The sequence below is a fragment of the Orcinus orca genome, chromosome 9 (assembly GCF_937001465.1).
Source record: "Orcinus orca chromosome 9, mOrcOrc1.1, whole genome shotgun sequence".
NCBI lineage: Eukaryota > Metazoa > Chordata > Mammalia > Artiodactyla > Delphinidae > Orcinus > Orcinus orca.
This window is the reverse complement of record NC_064567.1, coordinates 4,566,117-4,588,680: the sequence shown is the minus strand read 5'-3', so window position 1 is coordinate 4,588,680 and position 22,564 is coordinate 4,566,117. Positions and strand designations below refer to the sequence as shown.

The 22,564-nt window shown below is 47.6% G+C and overlaps 1 protein-coding gene across 20 annotated transcripts in view; it reads left to right on the top strand.

The window, feature by feature from the left end:
- The window catches only part of LOC101289752 (actin related protein 3B), a 176,149-nt gene that overhangs the window by 52,036 nt on the left and 101,549 nt on the right, over nucleotides 1-22,564 (top strand). For 13 of the 20 annotated variants that reach the window (XM_033408283.2, XM_033408285.2, XM_049715171.1 and 10 more), the window contains 3 exons: nucleotides 7,059-7,184; nucleotides 8,102-8,185; nucleotides 8,709-9,586. In XM_033408283.2, the coding sequence (XP_033264174.1) occupies nucleotides 7,059-7,184; nucleotides 8,102-8,185; nucleotides 8,709-9,104 (606 nt within the window). In that variant the 3' untranslated portion in view covers nucleotides 9,105-9,586. Of the gene's footprint in view, nucleotides 1-7,058; nucleotides 7,185-8,101; nucleotides 8,186-8,708; nucleotides 9,587-22,564 lie in introns of those variants that run through there. The other 7 variants (XR_007479398.1, XR_007479400.1, XR_007479399.1 and 4 more) reach the window with 3 other exon arrangements.

The window sequence follows — 22,564 nt, the reverse complement described above, 5'->3', positions numbered from 1 at the left end:
CATTTCTTCCCTGAGGCGTTCGAGGGCTTTCTGCTTGGCCCTGGTTGCCTGGCCCTGCTCCGCCGGCCGTGTTAGTGCTTCTGTGCGGGACCTTGGCCGAGTCACGGTAGGCTTGCGAGTGGTTTAGGATCTCAGTAGGCTTGGTGGGGGGCTGACTGGGGGTGGGCCGTGTTTTTCTCCTTTGTTGGGCTCTGTACCCCGTGGGGAAGGAGGGACACAGCGGGGCCCGGTCTGCGCTGCCACCCAGCAGGTGAGAAGCTAACCCTGGCGTCTCGGTGCTCGCAGCACACGTTCACTTGTGTGTTCACGGACTGTCCCCTGTGAGGCGGCTCCCCTGGAGTGTCACGCTGGTGGTCACCCCTGCGTGGGAGCCGGCTGGCAGGCACCTGGCTCCCACCTGTGGCCCGTCGCTGCCACGTGGCCCAGCCACACTGCCAGCCCTGGGCGTGGGGAGGGTGAGGACTGTCTGCTGGCACCTCGGCCATGGCCACCACGAAAGGGACTTGTTTCCAGAACAAAGGGCTTGATGAGTGAATGCAGATGTAACATTGAACCCTAAACATGCCCTTTCCTGCGTGCTTGCCTGCTAGGTAATAATGGCTGTCGTCATGCTTTTCCCCGTGGTGGTTTTAGACCAGGGGTTGGCCAGCTCTTTCTGCAAAGGGCCAGATGGTAAGTATTTTCAGCTTTGTGGGCCATTCGGTCTGTGTTGCTGCCAGAGAACACGTGAGTGACCAGGAGGGGCTGTGTTCCCAGGAACTTTGTATATGAAAACAGGCGTTGGGGATGTAGGTGGGAAGCGCGATTCTCACACTTTCTGGCTCAGGCCTCACGCAGTCATTCGCTGACTGCAGCCAGGGCTGCTGTTGGGAAAGGCTCCTCTCACCGCAGGGCCCTGTGGCCCCCACCGGCCACTGCTCTGCCCCCTCGTGTCCAGAGGCCGTCACCGCGTGTTCCGGGCTCCGGGGGCAGCATCCCGGGCGGGCGGCCTTGTTCTTCGGATTCGCTGTGAACTTTTGGTCCCGCTTTCCTCCTCCTCCTCCAGAGTTTAGCCGTGAGCTTGCTGTGGAAAGAACCTTCCACTGCGACATCTGTGTTCATGAAATGCACAGATGTACAGTTTGTGGGATTTTGAAAGTAATTAGAGACATACTACATACAAGTGCTTCTGCAGAGCACGTGGGCGTCTCGCTCTGGAGAGCTGTGTTCACGTGTCTTTAGGTAGCACGTCTTTCCTCTCCAGTCTTACCGTTACTTTGTCATTCCCTCCTCCGTTTCCGATGTTTCTTCCTACCTGCTTGGCCCCCTTTTGTCAGTGTCCCAGACACGTGCCGTGGGGCTTAAAAAGTACTCAGTAACCACTAAAGAAGTAGGAAGCAGGTTCGTACCCAAAGAAACTCATGATTGCCCACGGGAAGCAGCCTGTCTGCTGTGCCCTGCTGGATTCCGTGCCCGGGCAAGGTGCCCCTCCAGGAGGCTGGTTTCCTGACTCCTGCCTCGGTGCACTGTCCCCGCAGTGCCCACAGGCTCAGACGGGCGGCCGAGGTGGCCGAACCAGCCAGAGGGGAAGCCACAGGCCCCGCGGGAAGGGCTCTGCTTCTCAGCCTCAGAGGAAGGGGTCTCCCCGTTGCCTCACCTTCTCCCAAAGGCGCTGTCTGGACCAGTCGGGCCTGGACCTCTTATGTTTCCCAGGCTCAGTTTTGGGAACTGTAGGTGGAATTACTTACAGAGAAGCGGGCAGGAGGAAGCACCCGAGACCTTCTTGGTCCTGAGTTAACACCTTCCTCAGGCTGGTGCACAAGGGAAAGAAGTCGGTGGAGAATGAAATGTGACTTTGAAAATTTAGAATCTTCAAAAACGTAAAACAGTTTTTTTGGACAAAAGGAGTTATAATCTAATTTTTATTTCAGTCTGGCCTGTAGATCAGAAGGGTATTCACATGCCCCCTTTTTCTGTTCAGTCTCTCAGTATGATGGAGGTCGGGTCTGGAGGGGACTGGTGTGTGAGAGCCAAGTCTGGGAGGCCTGATTTCCCCATGAAGCCAAGTCATTGCAAGCAGCAGGTGCTGCTTGAAACAAGACGTTTTCGGCCCTGGCTGTCCATGGGCGTCACCCCAGCAGCATTAAAATATACTGATGTCTGGGTCCCACCCCCAGAGATTCTGATGTAACTGTTTTGGGCATCCGGATTTTAAAAGCTTCCCAGATGATTTTAATGTGCAGCTAAATTGAGAACCACTGTTAGCAACTAGTTCGCTCTGGGGTTAGTCAGCGTTTAGTAGCTTTCATGCTTTATTCGAGGGCAAAGCCGATTTTGAGTTGCTTTGTAATGCAGCTGGGTCTCTACTAAATACAAGACACTATTGTTGTTAACTTAGAGGATTTAAGTATGTATGAGAGATGGATCTTGTCTTCAAGAGCTTATAAAAACGCTAAAAATAATACCGAAATAATTCTCACGGGAACCACCACAAGCTAAATGTCGTTTATTGAGTGTCATGGAAATTTAATGAGAGGGGCTCAAGGAGGGCTTGGAGAAGGTGGCAGGGAGCTGGTCTGAGGGCTCGGCCTGTAGAGATGAGGTGGGGGTGCAAGCCACTTGGCATAGGTGGGAGCGCGGGCGCAGGGCAGAGGCTGCAGAACCCTGCTCCGGGTGGAGCCCAGAGTGGTACTGAAGGTGGTGGGCACCAAGTCCAGGAGGGAGAGTGGGGCTGGCAAATAAATATTTTTAGACCTGCTTTGGCAGTGGGCTGGGGGTTGTTAAAACATCTCATTCGTTGTGTTTGTCAAGCAGACGTGACTGCATCTTGATGTGGTTCAAGGAATTATTTTTCTGGAACAGATTGCTTGAATTGGGTTCTATGTAAGTATGTTAATACCTTTTAAATCGGAGGAGCTATTGCAAAGTGAGTTATATATGTATTTTTATTCTTAATGGTGAACGAGTTGAAATATCTTTAATACTTGAGAGAGCGAAATACACATTTTAAGACGTTATTGGTTTGTTCAACCCTTTTCACAGTAGGCCTTCTATTCAGGTGAGATTCCCAAGTGCAGTGTGATGTGTGAGCAGATGAGCGGGTGGTTTGGGGCCAGGTGGTGGACAGAGCAGGCCCAGGGCTTGCTGGTCTAGCCCCGGCTCCACGCGCACCCCCGTAGTTGATGCTTCCTGCCCAGGTGTCCAGGAATGGCGGGATCCGTGTGCTGCTGGGGAGGGAAGAGTGATGTCACAGCTGAGCACTGACCTGCCAGGTGGAGAGGAACTTCCAGAGGCTTATTGTTATGAGAGAGTGAGGAGGGGCCGATGGTGACTGTTTTGACACCGTTTTGACAACGTTGAGCAAATGTGCACTGAGCCTCCAAGGAGGGCCCGGCCTCACGTGGGCACCGGGATAGACCCTGACGAGAGTGTGTCGGGCTTGAGGCCAGCGCCTCATTCTTGCGCCCAGGGCCTCTGGCTCCTTGGAAGAGGCCCAATCCGCGTTAGGGAGGACGCTCTTAGCATTGACCACATCTGCAAAGTACCTTCACAGCGACACCGAGGTTGCCGTGTGGGTCAGTCATTGGGTGCTGTGGCCAGACCAAGCTGACACACAGAGTTAACCATCCAAGAAGCCAGGAAGGAGCAGTCGAAGAGAGAAGAGAAAGAACACTCTGGGAGTCAAGGGGAGACAGCTGCCATCAGCTGTGTCAGGTGACGCCCAGAGGTCACCCAGGACGAGGGTCGAGGTGAGGATGCGGGCAGAGGCCAGGTTACAGCAGCTGAGGAGAGAAGAGGAGTAATCGGGGGAGGAGACATGCAGGTGATTCTCGGAAGACATTTGTCGTCGGTTGTTACGTCTCCTACGGTCAGGCAGCCGTTTCGAGCCAGCTTGGAGTTGGATTTCCTCTAGGACAGGGCGGGGCATCATATGGCCCACCTTTGAGAAGTAAGTTTGTTCAGACTTTGCTGGGATTGCAGTCTTTGGGTTCCGTCTAAGAGTAAAAAAGCTCTTGTGCCGTCCAGTGCTTAAGAATCCGTGTTGCAACGTAGGGGACGCCGGTTCGATCCCTGGTTGGGGACTAAGATCCTACATGCCGTGGGGCAACTAAGCCCTCATGCCGCAACTACTGAGCCCACGTGCCACAACTAGAGAGCCCGCGTGCCACAACTAAGACCTAACGTGGCCAAAAATAAATATTTTAAAAAAAGTTCGAGAACTGCTGTAACAGAGTAAGTTGCATGCTTCCCTAAAAAGCTGTGAATTTTTTTATTTTAAAAAAAGCTCTTGTCCCTAAAGAGGTACAAGCCTTTCAAAATTTCCACATAGGGGTGGTTGCCGGGAGAGTTGTCATCTTAACCTGTAGCGAGCGGTGGGGGTGGAGACTTCGCTGTGAGCATCTTACTTTGTGCCTCTGGTTAACGGAGGAATAGCATGGTGGGTAGGGGCATGGCGTGTCTGTCAGACAGGATTAAGAGTACGAATAGAGTCTCCAGCACAGAATATACTTAGCGTCACAGGACTGGCAGTTTTGGTTATTTTTAATACTATATAAGGTATTGAATGAGCTTATTATTAACATAGACTTTGTCTTTCTGGCTTAGTCAGGTGGCTAACAGGCTGTGTGTAGTGTTCATGATGATGTGTGCTAGGATGTTCTTTACTAGCATAAAGACAGGGCCTTTGCTTTTGTAGAGGTAGTTTACGATTGAGGCTTTTATTTGACATCATGGGATAAACAGTTACGCAGCAGAGTAAGCTGCAGTCTGTAGAAGAACCCAGTCCACACGGTGGTCTGGGTAAGCAGATAGCACAAGCCGCACTGAGTGAGGAGGTGCTGTGCAAATTGGGCTCCGCGGCCTTTCAGCAGGTCAGCGGACAGCACCATAAAACACCATCTTAGTGTAGGAAACGTAGACTCTACAGGTGAGAGAGGATGATCGTTTCTGGCTTAAAATGCATTTAGAAAATTTGAGAAGTGCCAAAGTCTTTAAGAAAGAAAACAGTAACCACTGACTTTATAAAAACGACTGAACTTTTCCCAAAGTGGTTGTATCATTCATACTTCCACCAGCGATGTGCAAGAGTTTCAGTTGTTTGTATTTTAACCTAAACTTGGTGTGTAATGGATTTGGTTTGTATGATCCTGATTACAAATGCTGTTGCCTCTCTTTTCACGTACTTATCGGTCATGTGTGCATCTTCTTTTGTGAAATGTCTGCTTGAATCTTTTGCCCATTTTTCAATTGGCTTGTTTATATTACTATTGAGTTGTAAGAGTTCTTTTTATATTCTGGATATAAGTTCTTTGTTAGACGTATGTATTGCAGATACTTTTTCCTAGTCTGTGGCTTGTCTTTTCATTTCCTTAGTGGTATCTTTTGAAGAACAGAAGTTTTCATTTTATAAAGTTCAATTTATCAGTTTTTATTTTTTATGGTTCACGCTTTTTATGTCCGATCAAAGACATCTTTGCCTACATCATAGTCATGAAGACTTTAAGAAAATATTTTCTTCTAGAAGCTCTAAGTTTTAGCCCTTGCATTTAAATCTGCGATCCATATTGAGTTAAATTGTGTGTGTGAAGTAAGGTAAGTAAGCAAATGTTCATTTCTCCTCTGTGGATATTAATTATTCAGCATCATTTGTTGCAAAGACTATTCTTTTCCTGTTGTAGTATCTTGGCTACTTTGTCTAAAATCATCTGACCACGTATACACAGTGTATACACGGCACCGTTTTTTTTTTTGTTTTTTTAAAAATTTTTATTTATTTATTTTTGGCTGTGTTGGGTCTTCGTTTCTGTGCGAGGGCTTTCTCTAGTTGCGGCGAGCGGGGGCCACTCTTCATCGCGACGCGCGGGCCTCTCACTGTCACGGCCTCTCGCTTTGTGGAGCACAGGCTCCAGATGCACAGTCTCAGTAGTTGTGGCTCATGGGCTTAGTTGCTCCGTGGCATGTGGGATCTTCCTAGACCAGGGCTCGAACCCGTGTCCCCTGTATTGGCAGGCAGATTCTTAACCACTGCACCACCAGGGAAGCCCCACAGCACCGTTTTTATTGTTGTGTGAATGAATGAAAAAATGAATCTTATGTGTTACACCTTTGAAAGCAACGCAATGCTTCTGATCTTAACGAACAATCGTTTTCATACCCTGGTGAGTTAATTTTTAAATTAAAAAATCCATTACAGAGATATGAGAAGTAATTGCAGCAACTGACCCAAGACTGTATCCTGGACTGGAGAGAAAAATGCTAGAAAGAGTGCTAGCAGTGCAGGTGACAGAATTGGAAGAGCAGTGATGGATTTAGATAAAGTTTTTTTATCAATATAATTTATGAAGTCGAGACTTGAACTGTGAGGCTTATTCTAAGATATGATGCCCAGAATATCAAGAATGCTTTTAAATGGTGATTCTCAGTAGCAAACAGATACACAGTTTATGTGAAGGTGTTAGCAGGTGAAGAGACCTGTCTCTTCAAGAAGGTGGGGATCAGAATGCCTTTGTTTTACTCTAGTAAGGTTGCCACCTGACCTGCCCGGGACGTGGTCCTGGTTCTCTCAGCTCCTGGCCAGGTCGAGGAGGAGTGTCGGTGAGCAGGGGTGACCCCTGAGAGCAGCATGGGTTGGTGGCCCCTTGACTCTGATAGGAGCCGAACCGTCTCCTGTTGTTTCTGAGCGATTTCTCCACGGGTGACCGGGTGCAGCAGTGATTATTCATGATGTTGATCCTGGGGCAGGATGTTGTCTGAAAGATCTAGATTTGCAGTTTGTCAAGAGAAAACGGGGAGGGGTGTTGGTAGAAGATGGCCCTTTGAGAAATGGAACAGGCAGTGTGTTTTCACTTGGTTATAATTGAGGAAGAGCACCAAGAGAAAGAATTTGTGACACAGGAAGAAAAGTACAGTTTATACTTTCTCGATAGCATTAGCTCTGCTTCGGTGATCATCTTTTCACATAGATTGAAGTGTGTTATTCAAACAAGCGATTGGGCGCGTGGGGTGTGTCGTGGGCAGGTCACTAGGCCAGCGTGGGCGGGTGATTTCATGCAAGGAAACCTCTGCTTTGTGTCTTTTAGAATGTCGTTCTTTCGGGGGGCTCGACGATGTTCAGGGACTTTGGACGTCGCCTGCAGAGAGACTTAAAAAGGGTGGTGGACGCCAGACTGAGACTCAGCGAGGAGCTCAGTGGCGGCAGAATAAAGGTGAGGCCCCTCGCCAGCACAGGCCGGCGGGCGTGCCCGTCTGGGCAGCGAGGGAGAAGTGCAAGTTGCAGCTACTCTCAGCCACCGTGTGAAGTGACATTCAGAGGTTTGTCACCTGGACTCACCCCAGGTGTGCGGTCAGGGCGGCTACGGACCTCGTGAGGCAGCTGCGCATCTTTACACTGCCCACCAGCCCACGCACGCACGCCAGCAGTTTCCTTTGTGTAAGAGGTCAGGTGTGTCGTGTAATGACCAGCATCCCAAGGAGATGGGTCAGTTCACAGTGAGGAACTTTAACGTCCTTTGGGAACATTCTCATTAAACTCAGATAACTAACACGAGCAGGGCGTTCATGCTGTGTTCCTCCAAGATAATAATTCTTAGCTAGCTGGTGAATTTACTCAGTTTACCCAAGCAAGCTTGGGCTTTGGTGTGGGGTGAATGGGAGCTAACCTGTGTGTCCTCACCTAGTGGGATCACACTGTTGGCAAAGTGTAATTTTTATAGTATTTTTGGGACACTTAGTGTTATTTGGAATTATCTCTAAATGCTACAACATCTGATTTGTTTAGTTAAAAAAAAGTTGGGTTATTTGCTTGGATATTTTACTTTTTAAAATGCCTTTAGATAGAGGTAACCTGCCCTGACTTGTGTGCTTTGTTCTTTGCACCTCCTGGGGCCGGGCAGGGGTGGGGGGTGGGAGGGGGCTGGGGGCTGGGGGCCAGGTGGATTTGGCAGCAGGAGCGGCTGAGAACCTTCCTTTTAGGGCGGAGTGCAGAGGTGCTTGAACCTGAGGGCAGGGCTTGCGGGATGGGAGGAGGCCCTCAGAGTGGAGCCCTGTCCAGTAGGTGGAAGGGCGTCAGGGTGTGGAAGGGCATCTGCACAGGTGAGTCAACACACATCACTTCCCCTTCCAGCCCAAGCCCGTGGAGGTCCAGGTGATAACACATCATATGCAGCGCTATGCGGTGTGGTTCGGAGGCTCGATGCTGGCCTCAACTGTAAGTCCTTTTCTAGATTGTGCTGTCTTTTCATCTCTGTGTTCTCTGCTGAGTTTGAATAAATACTGTCTTTTGGAGGTTAAATTATGTGTGTTCTAATTGTGTGTGGCTCTAAACAGCCGCACGTTTAATTCGGAGATAGAAGAAATAACTTTAATGACCATTCAAACTGCACAGCTAATTCGTAGGCATCCTTGCCAATTAGGGGTTACAGAGAATATGGATAAGAGAATCCAAAAATAACCTAAAACATCTTGCATTAATCATTAGTTCCAGTGACTTTTCTGAGTAATTACTACTTTCTTGCCTCAAATTTGGGACTAGCTAACAAACTGCTGATTTAGGGCGAGCACGTAGTTGTTCCTAAATAGAAGCTGAATAAGTTTGGAAAAAATGGAATAAGCTCCCGCTTTGAAGAGGTCAGAATCTGTGACAGAGGCCATCGGGGAGAGGATGGAGGTTTGGGGTGAGGAGAGTTTCTCATTTGCTTGGTCGTTGACTTGGTTTCATTTCCCTTCTGGAGCATTTATGCTCCTTCTGCTGGTTGCCTCTCGCAGCCGGAGTTCTTCCAGGTCTGTCACACCAAGAAGGGCTACGAGGAGTACGGCCCCAGCATCTGCCGCCACAACCCCGTCTTTGGAGTCATGTCTTAGTGGCGGCTTTGACACCGCCCTTCCAGTGGTGTCGCGGCAGGTGCGCAAGTGTCCTTCAGACCCGGAGGAGACCGGCTCCTGTACATAGCGCGCGTGCCGTGGTGCCGGGCAGCCCAGCAAAGCCATCTCCGCGCCCAGCCTCCCCCCGGCCCCCCGCCCCGCTCTCCTCTCCACCCGAGCTTCGAGTCCACAGATCCAATTCCGGAGGAATTCAGCTGCGACTCTCAGATTTGTTACGGAAAACCCTAGAACACGGGGCAAAATAGCTCCCCACCCAGGGCAGAGTATGGGGCTCTCAACCCTTTTCCTCCCAGACTATTTTTGTAAATAAAATGTTATAAACTTGAAATACAAATTGATGTTTATATTTCCTATCATTTTGTATTTTACGGTATTTGGTACAACTGGCTGATCCCGAGCACGCGTAGATGTCCATGTCATGGAGTGTTGTCATAAAACGTTTTCAATTGTGAGGCATGTTCTGATGTGTGTGTAGGCAAACAAAATAAAGCAGAGCACACTTTTCTGGTCACGTGTTTGCTAGGAAATGGTTACGCTTTATTGGAGGATGGGGAGGTTAAACACTAAGCAGTGTTGTGTGACAATTAGTATAGACAACGTATCCTTTCATTTTCTTGTTTGAACTTTCTGGAATTGTTTTATAGAAGATGCCGGTTTGCTGTTGGTGAGTGTTCGATGAAATACTACCTTGCACCATTGTAATAAAAGCAGTTAGACTCTTTATAAAGATCTCCTCTTGTGCTGTAGTGGTCTTTTGGTTTTCCCCTTTGTGCCTGAACTTCTTTCAAAGAATACTGAAATTTGTTTCACGTCTGTGGAGGCTCTGATGATTGACACCAAGTTTTGGGGAGGAAGTTTCCTAAAGTGATGTGGATTGCCTGTCCTGCAGTGACCACTCGGCCGCCGGAAGTGGTGTGGATGGGCCTGTGAGCGTCGGGGGCCAGGTGGAGGGACGCGCCTCGTGGTTCCCACCACCCCTTCCTGGGAATTCAGAATTCATGGCTTTAAGCTTTGAGTAGTCACTCTGACATCTGCTGAGTGGATTGCTGGCTTGAAAGGTAATTTCCTAAATTAGGAGATTTAGTTTTACCCCATTCTTCATATAATACTTAGGTTACTTTTTAAACTATTATTTATGGTATGTCTTCAAGGTCATGAAGTATGTTTTATTCTCTGAAAATTTGCCTTTGTAAAGAAACATTTGGTTTTACTTTTTTTTTTTTTGCGGTACGCGGGCCTCTCACTGTTGTGGCCTCTCCCGTTGCGGAGCACAGGCTCTGGATGCGCAGGCTCAGCGGCCATGGCTCACGGGCCCAGCCGCTCCGCGGCATGTGGGATCTTCCCAGACCGGGGCACGAACCCGTGTCCCCTGCATTGGCAGGCGGACTCTCAACCACTGTGCCACCAGGGAAGCCCGGTTTTACTTTTTAAGGTTAAGAAGTTTGGGGTGATACAGGAATCTTTGCGCTCAGTGTTGTGAAATCGGTTTTCCCGGGCCGTAGGCAGGCCCTGCCACTTGCACCTGATGCTCAGCAGCCCCGGGCCCTCCAGCTCCGCGGTGGAGAGTCTCAGGCCACTGGGTTCTTCCTTTGTCCAAACTCTGCTTTGGACCCCACTGGGGTCTGCTCTGCTCAGGGCCCCGGGGCCGGGTTGCTTCCTCCTGGTATTCCAGCCCCTGTATCCCAACTCTCCCAACTCTCATGCAGGCGCCCTGTGCACCCTGCGTGTTGGCAGGAGTCACCTCCCCTAACACCGCTTCCGCCGCCTTCCTCTTCTGTTCAGGAACCGTGGGGCCCTCGGGGCCCCTCCTGTCTCCTCCCGTCTTGGTGGGCATCTTCCCACTGGGGCCCTTTGCCTCCCCAGCTTCACCGTCTCTGCGCTTCTCACAGAGAACGCACCGTTTCTGCCTCTGCTTGGTCCCCCCTTGCTTTGATTGGCCAGGTGCCTTGCTGGCAGGTGCATTTCCCCCAAACTCCTAGAGCAATGCGCTCCTGTGTGCCAGTGCCAGCCCCGGGCTTCAGAGGGGTTGTGCCCACTTCCTGTTTTAGCTGCCCCTCAAATGACCCTGTGTCAGGAGCCCAGTATCACCCACGTCGGCTGAGCTAGAACTACTGTAACCCGTCCTTCAACCACAGAACTTGTAAAGCTCCCGTTGCCCTTGTTTGGGACAAGATTATCTTTGAGACTGTACTTTTGTTTCTCGTCTTACAGAATCTTCATCAGAGCATTTTGTTTTAACATAACATTGGTGGGACAGAGTCATACATGAGAACGTGACTGGTGTGATGAGGGGCCCTCAACTCCGGCCAAGACCCCTCCCAGATCACATGCATCAGGATGCAGGGAGAGGGAGGGAACAAGGAAGGCGTTCATTTTTCACTCTCTGTTTTTAAGCCCCGTAGGTGATGCCCGTCTGTAGCTGGGGCTGAAAACCCTGGTGAGCAGAGGAAGGACTTTTGAATCTGAAAGATCTGAATCTAAATTCTGGCTGTTCCTTTTGCAGATGGTTTCTCTTCTGTTTCCTCATCTAGCTGAGAATTGCAGTGGCCTCGTTGCTGTTAGTAGATTGGAGTTATAATTTTTTTGGTTTTGTCAATAAACCTGCCGGATACTGTATGTAGAAATGGGATGTGATTCTGCAATGTGCATTGGTCATTCTATAAGGAGGAAAAATGCTTAGAGTTGTTAGTAATTTTAAGAAAATCTACACATACCTCTTCTTCAGATTGAATTAGCACTAGATCATAATGTAGCAATGAGTTAAGTATTAATGGAGTCGATGGGTAAAATCAACCTTCTGTGATGCCTTATAAATGCCTTATAACTCTCAGCGAACAGTTTTCTATAAAAAATTTCAACCAATGCACACTTTAACAAAACATTCTAAAATTACAAGTCAGTAGTTTTTACAACTATTAAACCTGTAGATACAAGAAGTCACTTTACCCCATTTGACAGATGTAAACATAACTTTATGATGATAAGAATATAACAGGAACGCCTTACTTAAGGAGAACCTGGTTGACTGGTGTGTGAGTATCTGCCCACGTTCCCTTTCTAACAAGACGCGGTGGCTGGCCCTGGGTTGCTCTCTACAGCCCACCTGTGGGAACAGCCTCTCAGTTTCTGCAGAGGGAGCATTATCTCCTCCTCCTGAGGGCTTCCACTTCTGCTTTGATTAATTTTCTAGCCAAGACTGGATCAAAGAACATGAGGCTTATGATTTTTTTCCTAAATGTGTGAGGGGTAGGGGAAGAAAACAGCAGAGGGAAGTTCGAGATACCAGTGGGGAGGCTTCCCTGGTGGCGCAGTGGTTAAGAATCCACCTGCCAATGCAGAGGACATGGGTTCGAGCCCTGGTCTGGGAAGATGCCACATGCCGCGGAGCAGCTGAGCCCATGCGCCACAACTACTGAGCCTGTGCTCTAGAGCCCGTGAGCCACAACTAATGAGCCCACGTTCCACAACTGCTGAAGCCCACACGCCTAGAGCTCGTGCTCCACAACAAGAGAAGCCACTGCGATGAGAAGCCCACACACTGCAACGAAGAGTAGCCCCTGCTCACCACAACTAGAGGAAGCCCATGTGCAGCAGCGAAGACCCAATGCAGCCAAAAAAAAAACCCCGAAAAAATACCAATGGGGGAGGGGTAGGTAACTCCTTGATCAAGGTCCTCGCAGAGGTGGGAGATGATGTGGTCCAGAGTTGAGGGGAGGAGAAGCCCAGGATGCACCCGATCCTTCTAGTGGAACAAATCCACAGGGCAGGCAGGGGACGCCCTTCACTGGAACTTCCATGGAGCCCGGACGGAAGAGGCAGGAAGGCAGCGAGCTGGCTTCCTTAGGGGTGGGGTTTTGCTGGGCAAGTTTGGCGACAGGGCAGGTGTCCTGGGGCTTCTCTGTCCTTGAAGTCTATGAAGTCCGGGTGGGTGGGGAGTAAAGGGAGTATTGAAGGTCCTGAGTTTCAAGGTCAGGGGGGTGGGCTCATAGGGAAGATGTAAGTGTTTAAGATTTCAGAGGTAGAGCACTTCTCAGTGAGAACAGGATCACTGAAGTGAGTGGTCATGGTGTAGAGGCCATTGGAAATGGGAGAGATGAGGGAATTTTGAGATGAGCGTGTTGGATAGATTGGTGCGTGCTGGCATCATCCAGGTGGGGTGGGGCCTTGGAGATGAGAGCAAGATTGTGACCCAGTTGCCAAAGTCCCGAGTCCATTTGGGTTGTGGCCCCGAGCTGAGCACAGTGTGTGGGGAACTTGGCCAAGTGCTGAGTGCACGTGACCTTATTTAATCTTAGCAGCCTGTGAAGTTGGCATTACTATTATTCCCCCATTTTCCAGGTTAAAAACTATGGCTCAAAGAGATTTAATCACATGCTCGAGACCACACAGTTAGGAAGCAGAGAAGTCATTATTTGAACTAAAGTATGCATTCACTGAAATCATGCCATTTGCAGCAACATGGATGGACCTAGAGATTATCATACTAAGTGAAGTAAGAGGAAGACGAATATCACATGATACCACTCATATGCGGAAACTAAAAATATGATACAAATGAACTGATTTACAAAATAGAAGCAGACTCACAGACAGAAAACAAATTTATGATTACCAAAGGGGAAAGGGTGGGGAGGGATCAATTAGGAGTTTGGGATTAACAGGTGCACCCTACACCTGGCTCTGTGCTGGGAGCTGCTGCTGTATGGCCAGTGTGAGGATGCCTCAGTTTTGGCTATGCGTGTTCCATAGACATGCTTTAGTTGAACACACTGGGATCTGAAAGTTCCCCTTTGGTATCACGGTGTTATTTCAAGGGGAGGTTGGTGCACAGCATCCTGAAGGGATCAGCCCCAGAAGGGGTTTCTTTCCCTGACTGCTCTCGCCCTCGGCTCCAGCATCATTGATGTGTGAAGCCTTCTTGGACCTTCCCCACCGAGTCAGCCTCTTCTTACCCACGCACCAGCTATGCCCTCTGTCCCTCACCTGGCTGAGGTTCTGGAAAACGGGACTGATTTTTGTGCCCCCAGGACCTTTGCAGTGCCCGGCACGTGGTGGGTGCCCGTTAAATATTGAATTAAATTTCTATTCACACGAAGACTCCATCCCTGGTTTTTCCAGGCTGGGTATGCTGTATAGTGAGAAGTGTTGTGTGTTTGGGTATCCTTGGATGAAAGCTGGGTTTTGGGTGTCTGGGGTGTTACCCATCATGACTTTAAGACTTTTTAACGATATAACATGTATCTCTTGAATGGATAAAGAAGATGTGGTACATATATAAAATGGAATATTACTCTGCCATAAAAAATAATGAAATAATGCCATTTGCAGCGACATGGATGGACCTAGAGATTATCATACTAAGTGAAGTAAGGCAGACAGAGAAAGACAAATATCATATGATATCGCTTATATGTGGAATCTAAAAAAATGGTACAAATGAACCTATTTACAAAATGGAAATAGAGTCACAGATGTAGAAAACAAACTTACGGGGGAAAGGGGGGAGGGATAAATTGAAAGATTAGGTTCGACGTATACACACTACTATATATAAAATAAATAACTAATAAGAACCTGCTGTATAGCACAGGGAACTCTATTCAATACTCTGTAATGACCTATATAGGAGTAGAATCTAAAAAAGAGTGGATATATGTATATGTATAACAATCACTTTGCTGTGCACCTGAAACTAACACAATATTGTAAATCAACTATACTCCAATAAAAATTTTTTAAAAAGATAAAAAATAAAAGTGTACACAACATCCTTCCCCCAATCTAGCTCTTATATCAAATAGATCAGTGGTTGCCTGGGAGAGGGTTGTGGGGTGGGGAAGGTTAGGAGGAAATGTACCTACCAATAGGTACGGGGTTTCTTTCTGGGATGAGTAAAGTGTCCAACGTTGATCCTAGTGAGGATTGTACAGCTCTGGGAATACACTAAAAGCCATTGAATTATACACACTAAGTAGGTGAATTCTGTAGCAAGTTAATTTTATCTCAGTAAAGCTGTTAAGAACTTAGTAGGTTTCTGAAAAAAAAATCTGGCTCTTAAGCCATGACTCCAGTAGGTGTTCCGTATACCTGACAGGTGGGTGTGCGATGCCGTAGCACACGTGTGTGAGAGGACCTCCCTCCGCTGTGTCACCGTCTGCAGTGTGGTCAGCGGGAGAGCCCAGCGGAAGAAATGACCCCGCAGGAATCTTGAAGACGTAAGTATGTTTTATGGTAGCGATGGCCAGTTCATTCTCCAACTTAACTAATACGCCTAACGAGCTCTCGTGTGACTGCAGTTCTGACAGTTTTGTGATGAATTCATTTTTTATGATCCCTGCGTTTTACCTCATTTGTAAAAAGTACGATTGTGCTGAACAGGCTTGTGAGGTTAATCAAGCGTGTAGCTTATTTCAAACCGCAAGAGCACGCCATTAAGAATATTTATCTGTTAAAGAATTCTTTACTTGATTGAAGACTATTTCATAATGTTTCTTTTAAAAGTAACTGTCACGCTTGTTAAATAGGAATATAAATTGATTGGCAAAATAATTGTGTGGGGCTCTAACTGGCAGTTATATCAATTTCACTTGGTCGGATGGAAATAAATCTTGTTTAAAAGGAGGAAAAGACCTATCGCTTGATATTGGTATCACGGAAGGATTTTTCTCATGTTAAAATATTAGTTCTTTCTACCCTGTCTTATGTCTCAAAAGTAAGCAGCTGTTTATTCTCTGAAGATTAATTTCTCAGGTTTTACCCCCTTGTTTTTAGCTTGGGACGCTACAGATTATTTCTGGTTATGTGTGTGTGTGTACAATCATGTATATATAAGTTAATAGTATTTGCTACTAAGAATTTCAAAAATTTTTGATTGATAAAAGAGGAATATAGCTATACATTGTTAAAAATTAATAATTACAAACCCAAGAGTTTATGATGGCCAATAAAATTTAAATGATACGGCATTGGGCATACTTTCAATATTAAGGGGTCAGATCAGCAGTAGTAATTGATCAGAGCGCCATTTAAGTCACTCGTGGCTGCACTAGCACCTACTGCAGATACAGTTTTAATGGTTTCCCATCAGACACACTTTGGCCTGAGTAGTCTGTCCTCGTGCTTATAGCTAATTTGGCCGTGGTGACCAGATGAGAACGAGTTCTGAGGGGTGCTTTTGGTGTCCCTTTTCACGGCAGTGTGGCTGAACTTGGCGACTGAGCAGAGAATGGGCCAGCTGAAATCCTGCCTTCAGACCCTGGCATTGCTGTCGGCTTGTTGCTGGTCCTTGTTAATATCAGTTCATTTCTTTCTCCTGCTCACCTGCTGATGGGGGTTATGTGTTCCGGGGGAGCCAGTGGCCACAGGATCCCACCTTACTGGACAACTCCGATGACCAGAGTTCCTGGAAAGATGAGCTAGGAGGGGATGGGGACATTGTCAAGGAAACGACAGGAGGCTGTGGTCCAGCTCTCACTGCACCTCTCAGACTGTAGTCTATAGAACCACACCCTCTGGGTTTGTGCGGTTGCCTCCGGTTTTTGTTTTTTTAAACTGGGAAAAGCCATCATTTGTCGAGTGCTTGCTGGGTTCTGGGTACTGTGCTAAGTCCCTTTTCCATCAACGCACGTTTGCTAAGTGCCTGTTAGCCCCAGGATGTGCCAGTCTGAGGTGGAGTTTCCTTTCCAGTGGGAGAGCTGTGCATTAAGCAGATAATCGCAGATTATCACAGACTGTGGAAGGGCCACGAGAGAAGGAAGTGCGGGGTGCGCTGAGACACACCACAGGGGCCCTGGGTGGCGTCGCAGCTTCCCGAGCAAGTGACACCCAGCTGAGACCACGGGAGACGCCAGCTGGGTGGAGGTGTGGGGAAGCAGCCAGAAGGGGCTGATATGGCAATGAAATGCCTCACTAACACACAGGCCCGGTATGGATGGAGTAGAGGCATCCAAGGTGGGGCTGGGTGCAGAACTCGGTCTTTCTCTGGAGAACAAAGTCCTCAGGCACGTGAAACAATTTTAAACATGAGCGTGGATGATCAGGTTGGTGCAGCCGTGCCTGGAAGTTTCAGCCCAGAGCTGTAGCTTTTCTCTAGAGTCTGAGCAGACGTGGAAGAAAAGAGGAGAGTCAGCCAGACGCGAGGGCTGCTCTGGAGTGTTCTCTTGGGAAAGTTGTCTCGTGAGACCAGACGGTCTGGCAGAGGCAGCCAGGGAAGGCTGGCAGAAAGTTCGAGCCTTACCCTGTGGAACAGTGGGCAAAAGGAATCAGAGCGGCCAGCGCCTACGATCTTCAGATGAAGGTGGGGAGTGGGCTTTTGGGGTTTTAGTATAATAGAGTATACGGCCAGTGGATGCAGTTAGTTTTCAGTTTTAAAACTGAAAGACAGTTGCTCCTGCTGAATTTAGAAGCAGTAGGTGTTTTCACTCTTCTTAGCTCTGTGCTTTGTTTCTTTTGTAGAAAAAGAGCTCCTATGATTTGTCCATAATCAGTGGTATTTGAGAGCTGTTATAGAAGGACTTATGATACAGCACAGTGTAGAAAGAGTGCTCTAAATAGTAATTAGAAAAAAGCTATCAAGAGAAATGTTTGTGAGCTATAAAGGTACAAGTGACTGGTATTTTCCACTGACATGACTCATCTTAATTAGGATAGTATACTGAACTTGCATTTCTGATTATGCAGTCATTTTCTTGAGCTGAATTAGTACGTTTTAACATTTATTCATTAGCTCTTAGTCTGTGATAAATTAAACATTATAGGTAATCAAAACATTATTGCGTGATATCATTACAGTGCTCTGAATTAGAGTTTAAGAACGTTATTACAATAGTATATGTAACTTAAACGTCCCCTACTGGCAAAGATGAATAGCATTATGAACTTTCTGGTGATATGCCGTTCATGTCCGGGTTGATTTGCAGTTGAGTAACTTTTAAAGAACTGACAGCACTTGTGCCGAGCCTTTATGAACAGTGTCCCTTCCAAGGAGGAAGCCCTCCTCTGTAATTTGGTGGTGATCACTAAACCACTCATAATGATATGTGTACTAAGTTTGTCGTGCCAGTGCCCTGAGAAGTTGTTATATTCATGGCATAGTAAAGTAGGTGCCTGGTTTCACAATGTCACAGTAGGAAATCAGCTACATAAAAATGGAATAATGATGTCGATAGGGCTTAAAAACCACACCTGGGGATAGTTTTTCAGGATTTTGTTTTTTCTTAAAAAAAAGAAAAAATCACTGATACATTCACACAAAGGGATATACATTTTTGAGCGTATATATTTTTTCTTAAATCTTAAACTCCGCCATTCCAGTGGACTGCTCTAGAAAGCCTTGGGGCTGTAAATACTGGACGTCTGCTGCTTCAGTTCCTTACCCAAGGGGAATGCTTGTTGCCGGTGTGAATAGAATGGGAAAGGGACTTGGTGTTCTTTCCCCAACATCAGAGATGGGTTTGTGGGGATGAGAGTTACAGACCTTTAGACCAAGCAGTTTGCCTCTCCCCGGCCTCCCCACGACCAGGTCCTCTTGACCACGTGGGATGAGAAGTGACTGATGATGAGCAGAATTCCAGTCTGTGTCCACCACACAGAGTCGGGCTTGCTGGACACAGGACTTGAACCAGAGACCCCATGGAGACCAACAAAAATTACTCAGGCCTGCTCACAAGTGAACTGTGGCTTAATACCAAGCAACTGCTTCCGATGTGCTTGTTATAGCAGAGAGATGAGAAACAAGTTCCAAGCTCAGATATATTTAGGAAACCTTGTGTTAAGGAAAGCACATTTCTTCTTTCTTTTTTTTTAGAAAGCATCTTTCTTTACACAGTTGACGAGAGCTTTTGATATGCTGGGATGCGTCGTGTCGTTCTGAGCACAATGTAGTGCACTGCGTTCCATGTCTACACCCTGGCCCCCGAAACAGGAACACCTCTCGGCACCAGTGGTCCAGAGGACAGAGTTTGGGGGATCCGTCCTACTGGGATCCCCCAGGGAGAGCCGCCTTCGGATCGGGTTGTCGGAGGAGGGCCCTCTCTCATCTTGCTCTTGGTAGACTGAGGGAAATTGAGGTTTCTAAAAAGGGTTTTTTTGTTTTTACTTTGGAATAATTACTTTTATTTTACTGTGAACTGAAGAGAAATGATAATTGTGCTTCTGATGGTCATTGGTGATTAAAAAAATTAAGGAAAGTTGAAGTTACAGCAAGTATTTTGGTATATTTTGCAGGAAGATTGTAATTAAGAAACTGGGCTGTTGGGCATTTCTTTCCGTAATTTTTCATTTCTTATGCTCTCATTCATCATCTGAGAGGATGCACGCGTTCAGTGTGTTACAGTCTGCAGGCTGCATTTATGCAGTTTTTCTGCAAGGACATAATTCCTATCCATTGGAGTTTGATTTCAAATATGAACAAAATCCCTGACAGGAAGAGATTGAGAGATGCCAGGGGTTCCTACAGTGCTAACTGGGGTGGGGGTGGGGGATTGATAGTGTGCTGGTCACTGGGACAACAATTTTTATTTTTTAGGGAAAACAGATTCCTTTTAACGAGTATGATAAAAATAAGAACGATATGATGTTATGCCGACATCCTTTGTTCTTGAGTGAGAACCCCCAGTTTTCTTTAATCTCCATTCACAATTGTGTGCTTTGGGGAATATTCTTTTTTTTTCGGGGGGGGGTGGATATTCTTAAAGAGGAAAATAATTTTTATTCATTTTAATAGTTTTAGTGGGCATCCTATTTGTGGTTAGGGCAAAGAGTTTCTAAAGGTCATTTACTTTCAGACGTTTTTGGTTCAGAACTTTGGAGACTGTGGTCAGCCTTCCATCGCGTGGGCTCTGCCCGTTCGTTATCCAGGGGGGACTGTGATTGTCCCCCTGCCCTGCCCTCTGGCTGTTTTTCATGGCAGCACCTCTTCTGGAGAATGTAGAGGAGCATTAAAGATGAAAACGGCTTTCCTTTTAGTTGTGGGAAAAATAATTGGTGGTAAAGAAGATAAAACTTTGTTGTATGGAAATAAATGAAGAACCACATAAGTAAGAGGCTGCTTACTTAGCGCTGGTGGAGCGCAGGGGTCCATCCAGGGGAAGGGGGCTCCGGGGCGCCCTGGTGGAGGCTATGGGCGCGGGGGACCTAGGGCGGCCAGCTTCCCCACGTGATTGGTTAGGGGAGCATGTTGGGTTTTCCCCAGTTGGTCCTGAGCTGGAAGTGGGGTCAGAAATCAGGGAAGCTGTCCGTTATCGATAGAGTCCTGGCTGTCTTGGGCTGGTTGCTGCTCGTGCGGTTTGGCTTCCTGGGCTGATGATGCTTGTCGATGAAAAATTCATCAGTCGATCTAAGAAAGAATTGGGAAATTTTATCTGAGCCAAATTTGAGGATGATAACCCGGGAAGAGCATCTCAGAAAGCTCTGAGAACTGTTCTGCCCTTTACAAGTCACGGCATAGTTATAGAAGCGTTTTCTTGAGACAGAGCAGAGTGTACATTAAATGATGTATTATCGACAGCCTGCGTAATCCAGATCTAAGTGCCATCGCGGGGGGTCACGTGACCCTTACGAGCTCAAGGAGGACGTTCTCTTTTAAGGGGTTGTCTTGGTGCTGGGAGAACGTGGCTCTTTTTGGTTGAGCAGGTATTTCTGCTGATGGGGGAGGTTTGATCGATGCGTAGTGCAGGTACACAGTGCACAGTGTGGGGAGAGAGGAGGCCAAAGGGCAGAGAAGAGTTTTCATGTTTAGATTTCTCTTGTCTTGCCATAAAACATGAATTTTATTTCACACGCTGCAGGTTGTGGGTCCGAGGCAGGTTGTCACGTGTGGTCTGGCTGTGTCTGTTCACATATTTTGTCTCTCAACTGGAAAAATGAAATTTTGAGTGATGTGTGAATGATCCAGACTAGATTTTTTTTTAAGTTTTTTCTTTTTTTTTTTAAAGAATACATATGCTTTATTTATTTAAATTTTTGGCTGTGCTGCGCGGCATGCGAGATCTTAGTTCCCCAACCAGGGATCGAACCCACGCCCCCTGCGTTGGAAGCGCAGAGTCTTAACCACTGGGCCTCCAGGAAAGTCCCATCTACATTTTTCCATTCCCCAAAGCACAAAAGCCCCAACCCTGAGTCTATGCTGCTGTGCTGCTGTCACTTTATTTCAATAAAACCTTTGAAGTATTTCTACCACCGAATACATTTTTCCTTAGAAGACTTCAAGTGATGGTGAAAAGAACCTCAGACGTAGTTGCTGTGCCAGCGTTCTGGTCCCTGCTCTGTTCCTGCTGTGCTGTGTGGTCCCCGTGAGTCCCTGGGCCTCCAGTGGCCTTGGCGTGGATATGATGAGGTCCCACGACTCTCTCTGGGGTGTTGTGATGATACAGTGAAGCCCTGGAAACAGTTGAGGAAACCTGTATCAGTTTCCCAGAGCTGCAGTAACAAAGTACCACAAACGGGGGGGCTTAAAGCAACAGAAATTCACTGTCTCACGGTCTGGAGGCCAGAAGTCCGAGATCAGGGTGTTGGCAGGGCCGTACTTGTGGCAGCAGAACTCTGGTCTCCATGGCCTGCTCCCTCTGTGCACGTCTGGGTCCACCTTTTCCCTGTTTTTAAGGACACCAGTCATCTCAGAGGAGGGGCCCACCCTGCTCCAGGGTGACCATCACAACTACTTACATCCTCAAAACTACTTATTCCCTGGGACTTCCCTGGTGATGCAGTGGTTAAGACTCTACGCTCCCACTGTAGGGGGCACAGGTTCGATCCCTAGTTGGGGAACTAAGATCCCGCATGCCGCATGGCGTGGCCCAAAAAACTGAAAAACACAAAGCTACTTATTTCCAAATAAGGTCACGTTCCGAGGTACTGTGGGTTAGGACTACGACATACAGGTTTGTGGGGAGGCCATTCAATGCATAACGAGACCCTGTGAACACACAGGCCTTGGGTTCCTTGGAGCTGATAGGTTATCTGCAGTGCTCCTGGGGTCTCAGTGGGCAGCTGTGAGCTTGGTACCCAATCAATTTCCTCACCTGTAAGAGGAGGGTCGTGATGCATACCTCGTGTGGTTGGAAGGATTAAAAGAGGGAATACATGGAAAGGAAAGGGCTCAGCACAATTCCTGGAACAGAATAGCTGTTAGAAATGTAACCAGGGACTTCCCTGGTGGTCCAATGGTAAAGAATCTGCCTTACAGTGCACGGGACGCGGGTTCGATCCCTGGTCAGGGAACTAAGATCCCACATGCTGCGGGGCAACTAAGGCCGCGCGCCACAACTACTGAGCTCGTGGGCCTCAGTGAGAGAGCCCACGTGCTGCAAACTACAGAAACAAAGTGCCCTGGAGCCTGCGAGCCACAACCGGAGAAGAGAAAACCTGCACGCCACAACTAGAGAGAAGCCTGCGCACCACAAGGAAAGATCCCGTTCGCCTCAATGAAGATCCTGCAAGCCGTGACTAAGACCCGACGCAGCCAAAAGTAAATAAATAATAAATAAATGTTAAAAAAAAAAAAAAGAAATGTAACCAGGAGCTCCTCGGTCTGCAGGAATGCAGAGATCTGCATGAGGAGAAAGGGAACAGCGTGTCTCTCACTAAGGGATTGGGTGTCCAGGTTCAGGGGAGAACCTGCTTCCTTCAGCCTGCGTTCTCAGCCAGTCTGACTTTTGCAGACATGGAAGGCCCAGCTCAGGGCTCGCTTTTCCTCAGAGCAGTTGGC